This window comes from Tasmannia lanceolata, unplaced genomic scaffold (genome assembly GCF_043159265.1).
Source record: "Tasmannia lanceolata isolate RefF3 unplaced genomic scaffold, GAP_Taslan_0.1 ptg000011l, whole genome shotgun sequence".
Lineage (NCBI taxonomy): Eukaryota > Viridiplantae > Streptophyta > Magnoliopsida > Canellales > Winteraceae > Tasmannia > Tasmannia lanceolata.
This window is the reverse complement of record NW_027518688.1, coordinates 27,836,745-27,846,069: the sequence shown is the minus strand read 5'-3', so window position 1 is coordinate 27,846,069 and position 9,325 is coordinate 27,836,745. Positions and strand designations below refer to the sequence as shown.

Here is a 9,325-nt window from a genome sequence, read left to right as displayed (position 1 = left end):
GCTGATATCATTTCCCTAGTTATTTTGTGAAAATTTTGGCATCTAATTTTCCAAGTTTGCACCTTATTTCAAAGCATGTAGACAGTCGAGTGCAAATATGAGGTTATTAAAGTAACGGAATTTTCCGAAATATATATTAAGAAAAAAACAGTTGATAATCGTCTGACCGAGGGGATTTGTTGTAATATCATTGTTTAGGGGGAAGTTGTCATAATATAAAATATTGAACAAACAGATGATAAATTTCACCTTTTCCTGATGAGACCCTCTGACCAAAAGCTTGGAAATTCGAAACAGGAGAAATGTGGTTTCTAAACTATTGTGATCTTTTTCTCGTAAACCCACCTTGATGAAATTCATCCATCGATCTATGCAATGAATTCATTAGGAAGAGTGAAATGTTAGCAACTTCACACTTGTAACACAAAGATATAAGGGAAAAGCACTACCTCTCGAGACGTGATTTATTTCTTATAGAAATCTTCTAGAAAAACCGGCACAAGGGATTTGAGAACAAAAAAGTGCAGAAAAAGATCCAGAGGTGTCCTCATTTAATCTACAAAAATGCTCAACAAAAACTGATTCTAGCAGAGTTTTCAAGGTTACCCAGTGACTGTTTAGTTTATCATCTCCCTTTAACAAATCAATGTATGTGCTTGTCTGCTTCTCGGTTTTTTAGGCCACTGTACCTCCTTTATATTAATCCAAAAAAGAAGAGTTTTTCAATTTTTGGAAGGGACTTGAAATTGTGATTTTTTTTATTTTACAGTTCATCTTTTCTTTCCATTATATATTAGGAGGTTGTAATGGAACCCAACTCCCTATTGTCCTATCCCGGAATGTCTCAAGTCCAAGTCAAACTACAGGGACAATGTTACTAGCAATCAACAGTAGGTAACATGTGTGTGCAGTCAGTACCTTTGCTTTTGTAGACCATCTTCAAGCAACCCACGTGATCTTGGCATGTGCCCTCTCCTAAATCACAACTACCGCCTTCGTTTAATGGCTTGTGAGATATATGTAGTTACTTATAAAAATCTCTCTCTCTCTCTCTCTCTCTCTCTCTATATTACTGTGATCACCAACCAACCCACCAGAAATTAACTGCTCCGAATAGACGTTCATATGACATCCAGCTCCAGTGATAAAAATGTGGCAGATGTGTCTTAAATACATATGCCTACCTATAATTGATCATCACCCAATATGTACATAGAGATAAAAAAGGTTGCAGGAAACCCCTTTTGTTTTATTATTATCATCATTACTATAGGTATTAATTACCACACAGCATCTGTGACAATTTACAGCCGTTTCAATCACTACTGTTTTTCAAGGTTTTGCCTTTTTCTTTCCACCACTTCATCTCTTTGAATGGTGTAGATAAAAATAAAGTGTTTCTGCAATACTTAATAATGCACACACCATTCATTGCATTGGTTATAATAAAATGAACTGTTACTATTACTGTATAAGCAAACTCTTCTCAGCTGGCCATTGAACTGAATTTGAATAGGATTCCAACTTCTACTCAGTTTGCTGCATAGTTCCTAAGGGACGGCGATTGGGTGAGACGATCAGGAATTACGGTTGTTCCTCGATTGCTGTTTTTCTTCTGCACCCTTCTCCTTGCTAGGTAGCCCCTTACCCATGGAGTCACGTCCTCGCTGATCTTGATCATCAGGAAGAATAATATGCGGTAGATGATGATCATGCTGAATAATACTGACAGATCCCACCATTTCGAACGGTTCACATCGATCTGGAATATGTTTTCTAGAATATATTCCCCAGGGATCTTGGGCATATCTGGAGACTGGTTATCGAATAGTAGACCATCCAGATCATTTTGGTATTGGCCCTGAGGAGTAGAAGCAGCAGTTTGAATGTTAAACGACTTAAAATAAAAATTCAAGGTTTAAGAACTTGAAATTCAGCTCGGACTTGATGTTGAGCCCGGGCCTTTTGAGTTTTAGAGGCTCATGTTGTAGTTCAAGTTTTGAGTTTTTTAGGAGTCAGTCCATTTTTTATAATACTCTCCAACTCTATCACAATCTTGATAGTCAGGTTCACCAGAGGAACTTTATAAACCTAAGGAAAATTAATCCTTCATTTAAAAGAAACTCGAGTTGAGCTGGTTCTTGTGTACCTGAAGTGCCCAGAAATGGAAACTGATATAAGACATTGGATATCGCCAAACAGGTTTCGGGATATCCTTTGGGAGCCTAAAATAGCCAGATACCAGCATGAAAATTCCCTGCCATGCCCAAAACACGAGATAGTCATCAGCCCGTAAAACACAAATATTTAGTTTGACTTAATCATGGAGAAAGAAATATGCTGATATGCATGATAGATTGACCATTACAGGTACAAAAACGTAAATTTCAGGATTCATAGATTGATTCAAAAGGTGATACCCAATCCATTATTACTGTCTAAATACCAAAGAAAGAAAAAGATCTACTGCCTAAATGGATGTTCAACATATTTCAGCAAAAAATTCTGCTTCTGTGATTCAATTCAGAACCTTCGCTGTGATTTTAGCATAGGTCTCAGTCCAAGTTAGACCTCGCCGAGTCAATGAAAGGCTTCCCAATTTTATAAAATATCTGATTTTGGACTCGCTACATGGAGCCTCGCTAAACCAAGTTGTCTTCTTCTGGGTCAAGCAGCAAGGTTTTTTTCAATGATTTAAGGAATTGACCTCGGACATATGAATATGCTTAATTTGAACTTTTTCATTATCTTCTGGAAAATTGAGATTAGTGAAGATGTAGTCATCTACTAACATTTTCATAACAACCCACCATTGAATCTCTGAAGAAAGTGATAGGGTTCATGAATACAATATGTTCCCCCCTGCAATTTCGATGGTAAACACTACTAGTTGCAACCACAAATTCAATTTCTCAAGATTAAGGTTAGTAGTTACAAATTCATCAATGGGCAAATGCCTTTCCTGTTATTCCCATAGAAAAAATAAGATGGTTAAGTGTTGGTAGCACTTAATCACACTGTTAAGTACCTTACCGATACGCCAAAAGCTCTAGATCTGATGAAACGGGTTAGGCAAGGCCCTTTAAACCTGTCCCATACCAGGCTGGGTCCCACCCAGTCCCATACCTAGGCGGGCCCCCACTCAGGACCGTATACGGTGATACTGAAAGATATACGATTTTATTATTTAAGAAAAGCAGATGATGACATAGCATTTATATAGCTAAACATAAAGCATAAGATTATAGCATATATGAAATAGTACCCAAATAAAAAGGAAAATGTGAACTAAGGTTTTCCCATAGTAATCATGTTCACCTATGCCTAATACAAGAAGGAAGTAATTTTTTCTAAATTGGAGCCTATGTTACATAGGTTTATCAGCTTACTCAAGAAAGATCATTCTTGTGACTTCTATCAATGTCCTCGAGGAGGGCTTTCTTTCTACTCAAAAAGTGAAAGGGATAAGGATCAAACGAAGTTGCGGGACTGAATGTGGGTTACCTGGATCCCTGCACCAATGATAATCCCCATGAGAAAGTTGGGGATAACACTTGCTATGGCCATCATCAAGCTTTCAACCACAGTAACACTTGCATACAAGCAGATGACAAAGAACAGATAATGAGTGAATCCTGGGTGAAGTTTAACCATGAAGTAGCATATGGTTCCTGAAATGAAGGTAATCATGATTAAAAATGGCATTGCAGAAATGGTGTTGCTGATGACAAATGCCGTCACACCATAGTGCCCATTCAGCCTCTCTCTCTGGAAGACCTGCACAGATTGATCATGGAATTCAACCAAATCATTTCTTAAGTTGCAGTGGTATTCATGGTAACTAAATGCATGGATTCTCACACAAACCTTCATATCTTCCACAAATGAAGGAAATCCTCCGATCGACATGAAGGTTACAAAGCCAAAGACAAAAGAAGCACATGCACCTCTTGCCTGTTTCAAGTTGTGAAGAAGAAAATGGAGATCAATTGATTGCGAGTAATAAATTGTATGCTTTTTTATCATTATGTGAGCCCTGAGGTTGTTCACAGGAACATTAGAACATCTCTGAGGTTATTCACAGGAACAGTAGAACAACATCAAAATTTAATTTAAAAGCATCTCCCAAGTTTTCTAACTAGGATTGGCAAAGTGTCGCTGTCTTGAATCTTTTGTGCATAATCACTCCTGGATTCACTAGTTTATGTTTAAACATTTTTCTCTATATGAGCAAACTGTTTGTGCTCTCGAGCGCATATAAGCTTATATGCGCTTGAGCTTCAAAAACATATGGGGCCCACATTTTTTGGATGATCAAAATCATTCATTTGAAAGTCTCTTACATAGATAGGGTGTCCACAAAATATCAGCTTCATTGGATCATCCTAACCCTTCCATTGTGTAGGGAGGGCATATTTGTGGAAAAACAGTGTCTGTCCATTTTAACCTCCACACGGACACCGTAAGATGATCCTATGGAGCTGATTTTTGGTACACACCCTATCTATGCAAGGGACTTTCAAATGAATGCTTTGGATCATCCCTAAAAATGTGGGCCCTTGTGTTTTTGGTGCTCGAGCGCATAAGAACTATATGCGCTCGAGCGCACAAACACTTCTCTCTCTCTCTCTCTCTCTCTCTCTCTCTCTCTCTCTCTCTCTCTCTCTCTCTCTCTCTCTCTCTCTCTCTCTCTCTCTCTCGACACACACACACACATGTGAGGGCATCATCTTTTTCACTGAATTTTTTGTTCATGACCACTTTTGACAATGGCTGTCATAACCATAGAAGATAAAAAAAAATTAAGCCATTTAGGATTTTTTTTTTATGAAGATGAGACTAGTCTTTTGGTTGATTCAAAAAATTTGACTATGCCTTTTTTTTTTTGAATGGTAGAAGATTTCATTCCATGATTTAAAAGACCAAGAAGGTCTACGCAAGGAACAAAGAGAAAAATAGAGAAAGTACAAAGACAATCCCCAATGGGGCAAGAGCAGATATAGGAACATAAAAACGGTAATCAAGGGGAGGGAAATCAAACAGCTCCACCTCCTCCCTCGTCAACCCAGCTCTAGCTAGTGAACCGGCCACTGCATTGGCCGATCGACGGACATCACAGAATGATAAATTAGCTTCACACACTATCCTAGATCTCATCAAAGAAGGTAGCAAATCGCCAAGGATGCGAGTGGGAACCCTTAAGCCATCCAATCACATTAAGAGAGTCCCCTTCAACCACCACTTTGTTAAGATCAATGTTTCAAGGAATTTAATTCCTTGGTGAACCGCCATCACTCCGGCTTCATTCGCATCTGCCACACCTATGGGTCTTGAAAATTTCCATCTAACAGATTTCCGGTCATCCCTAAGGACGCCCCCAATACCAGAAGGACTATGCCTTCTTACTTTGGTTTCTACGTTTGACAGTTCAGAAGAATTATTTCTAAGCCTTCTTATACTTCTACTTTTTGCTCGAGTTTAAGACTGGGAAGAGAGAGTGGAGTTAAGGAGTAACATAGTTTTAAGCGTTGTGCTTCTACTTTGTCCTTGAGTTTAGAGAGATAGAATGAGAGAGATTTCCCCTAGGTGGTGAGAAGGGATAGAGACAAGAGAGTAAAAAATACAGGCGGCCTCCAAAAAACTTCAAATGGATTCAAGTGGTGCCAAAGAAATCATGCTTGAGACCTAGGAAATACCAGAATGGAATTGTAGCCGGTTCCGACGTCGAAGTAGATGGTTCCAATGCAGATGGTCAGGAGAATGTAAATCAAAAGCCTCAACCAGTAATAACCGAAATCCCTCGACATGTTCAGAAGCGAGCGCTTGGTTAAGGTGAAGGTCTGCATGAGGAAGCTAGCCTGACTGCCTCCTGAATCGAGCACAGTTCCTTTCTGCAACAGATTAAGTAATAGTCATGTCATGTCTCTCTGTTCTCTCTCTCTCTCTCTCTCTCTCTCTCTCTCTCTCTCTCTCTCTCTCTCTCTCTTGCCCATGGAAACCTCTCAAAAGATAGTAAATATTGGAGAGGATAACACTTACAACTTTGGAAATTTCTTCAACTCTCTCTTTCGCCGTGTAATAGTATTGAGAAGAAGCATAGAAATTGATCAACATTCGGATTGCTTCAGCTGTACTGGTCTTCTCCAGAGGATCGTCAGTCATCACAAACTGAAAAAAAAGCAGCCAAGTTCACATGTTTGTAGATTTTAGGCCTTGGACCTTTTAATCAAAGATCAAGCAGGGGTATTGTAATCAGATGGAAAACAATAAGAAATTGTTCATACCCGCAATTTCATGGAGCCTTTCAGTGTAGCTTTCACCTTATCAAAATCCGAGTTTATGCACCTCAGGAAATGATCAGATGGGTTTCTCAGTGCTGGGCAAGGGAAGCCAGCTTGCGCAAAAAACTATGGATAACAACATATGTCAGTAACTTTTCTATAAAATCAAGAGGCATAAATCAAGACCACTGGCTTACCTCATATGCTTCTGAAGCTTTCCCAAAGTATACTGTTTTGCCTCCAGAAAGCAAGTATAAGCGATCAAACAGCTCAAAGACCTCACTGCTGGGCTGGTGAACTGACGCTATTACGGTCCGCCCATCTCTAGACAGAGCACGCAGTGTCTGAGTTACGAAGAAAGCCGAAGCACTGCCCACAACAACAGGTAAGAATCCAAACAATTGTCATCAGAGTATAGCCAAAAATCTCCAAAGGCAGAAGAAAAGTTCGAACCATGAAGGTAATAAAAAATTCAAACCACCAAAAGATGATAAAAAACAGATGACAGACAACCAAACTCGATCCATCAGACCAGTCTCATATCGAAAGAAATCAGATTTAATTTAATTGAAAAGGCACAAGACGATAGAAGCAGCAATCACTGAGGAGGAATAGAAATGAAAGGCAACCCAGATATAGAAAATAAATCATAAAAACAGGATGAAAACATATAAAAAACAACATAAATTACGGTTGATGCAGTTTTAAAAGGCAGAGTAACAGGGCAGTGAAACCTTTAAGCAGTTGCCTCCATTTCTCCAAAGGGAAAACAGAAAAGCTTGGTTACGAATTTGGTGTTTACCTATCGAGACCACTCGTGGGCTCGTCGAGGAAAAGCAGTCTGGGTCTCATGAGGATCTCAAGAGCAATGCTCACTCTTCTCTTCTCTCCTCCGCTGATCCCACGCAAATGCCAGTTTCCGATGACTGTATCGGCACAGTCTTGAAGACCCATTTCAATGATGGTGCTCTCCACCAGATCCTGCTTCTCCGACCATGGCATCTTGTCAGGGAGACGGAGACGAGCGGAGTACGATATTGTTTCCCTCACCGTTAAAGTACCAATCAAGTTATCATCTTGGGTCACATATGCCTGAGAATTGCACAAATCATGTGTATCAGTTGCTGGAAACAAACATTAAGCCAAAAAGAAACTGATTCGCTTTCAAGATAAGATGTAAAATGATGCAGGCGTCTTAGAACATGAAATGATCTGCTCACTGAAGTTCTTCATTCTCCAAAGCTTACCTCTGATTTAGTGTTACTGTTGCTATATTGCTTCTCAAAAATGTAAATATCATTTGCATACCCTCCAAGTAGAAAAAAGCAGTTACAGAAATTCTCAATAAACTACCCATTCATGACAGATGAATTTCCCATTCAAGAATTAAAAACAGAGGAAAGTAGATAAAAGAGAAGTTTGCATGGAAGGTATATCATACCAGAAAATAGTGGAAAAGAAATATAACACCAGATAGAAAAAGGGCCAAGAAAAATAGTGAGTAAAAGTATAGAAACCAAAACAACCAGGTTGACAGAATAATGGAGTGCTAATTCACAGGGCTTACTCTGATTGCTACCATTCAAGCCGGAAAACAGAAGAAAACAGATATCAGGTCTATTTGAAAAAGCATCAGGTGTGTTGCTATCCAGAAAGAAAACAGAGGAATTCCATATGATACTGGAGAAAATTTCACTCACAGCCGCCCCGAATGAGAGCTTGGCCTTTCGGCCGTTGAGGAGGATGGTACCAGAGAGGAAAGCGTTGGTGGCGAGGCGACCAGAGAGGGCGTCAAGGAGAGTGGATTTGCCGGATCCAGATGGACCCATGAGCGCGGTTAGGCTACCGGGCTCGGCGTACCCAGTTAGTCCTTCCAAAACACTCTGCATATCTCCATTGTTGAGCGTAACAGTCACCGTCAGATCCTTCCACGTAAGCCTCGCCGAAACGTCTCCGATGAACTCTGTGTTTGTCTTCTCCTTCCACAAGGTCTCACTCAGAGGGCTCAACCCCCCTACAACAATGCCATGCCCTGTGGGTTTATTCGACTCTATCTCCATCATAACGTGATCTTGAGAGCTTCTCATCTTTCCTTACCACAAAACACACTAAGACGAGAAACTAACTGATAATGTTTATAGTATACAGAGAGAAAGGAGAACGGAAAACCAAGAAGATTTTACAGGACTATGAAAAGTAGATGTGGCATACTGTAAATAGACAGATAGATATATATGAGTATAACCCAAAGAAGAAAGCAAATTAAAAAGGCAGGGGAGGAGAGGAGATTGAAGAAAGGTGTGAGAAACTGAAAATGGAGGGAGGAGATATGTATGAGAAAAAGGAATCGTACTTGGGTGTGTTTGACTAAATGAAGAGGTTATGGGGTGAAACTGAAATGTGCATGCAGAGAAAGCTTTGAAAGGTTTGCTTTTGGTGTGAAGAGATGAAACCAGTACTACTGCTACTACTTACTACTTTTCTTCTCTTCCTCCCAACGACAACCTACCCATCCAAGATACAATTATTATTTTCGTTAAAACGATTACTCATTTTTTAAATCTTTCCTTCCTTCCTTCCTTTTCATTTAATAGAGGGGGGTGGATACGGTTGGGAGGCATTGAATGTAAGTGGGCCCCACCCGCCCCACCTTCATTCACTTTCTGCACAGTGTGAGGAGTGTGGTGAGTCACAGATAACACAAAGAAACCCATGTTTTACAGACGAAACCAATCAATCAAACAACCTAAAAATTTAATAGGAGCCATTTGTTGGTTGCAAAGATATTATGGGCGGCCCAGCCTTTTTGGTTTTTTCCTTCTCCAAAAACGTAACCTCCTCTCAACTTCTCTGTTCGACTGTCCGGACCAGCTGATCTCAACTGTTGAAATTTTGACCCTACTGGTCTAAATTCCCATGGCGAATGAAGATCTAGACCATCTGATAATAAGGCTACAAGAAACAACAGAAGATTATGACAACTGATTGTGAGTGCCAAACCGATTATTGGACATAAAATTAGTTTAAAATTTGGGTCCAATAAT

The 9,325-nt window shown here is 39.7% G+C and overlaps 1 protein-coding gene across 1 annotated transcript; it reads right to left on the bottom strand.

The window, feature by feature from the left end:
* Positions 1 to 1,215: 1,215 nt before the first annotated feature.
* ABCG11 (white-brown complex-like protein) lies at positions 1,216 to 8,829 on the bottom strand. The gene is made up of 10 exons (XM_077391091.1): positions 7,982 to 8,829; positions 7,084 to 7,373; positions 6,479 to 6,650; positions 6,285 to 6,407; positions 6,040 to 6,168; positions 5,697 to 5,891; positions 3,868 to 3,954; positions 3,505 to 3,777; positions 2,150 to 2,257; positions 1,216 to 1,861 (listed from the first exon to the last, which is right to left on the bottom strand). Exons 1-10 carry the CDS (start codon positions 8,366 to 8,368, stop codon positions 1,532 to 1,534), a joined length of 2,094 nt encoding a protein of 697 aa, XP_077247206.1. The 5' UTR covers positions 8,369 to 8,829; the 3' UTR covers positions 1,216 to 1,531.
* Between the last annotated feature and the right edge of the window lie 496 nt (positions 8,830 to 9,325).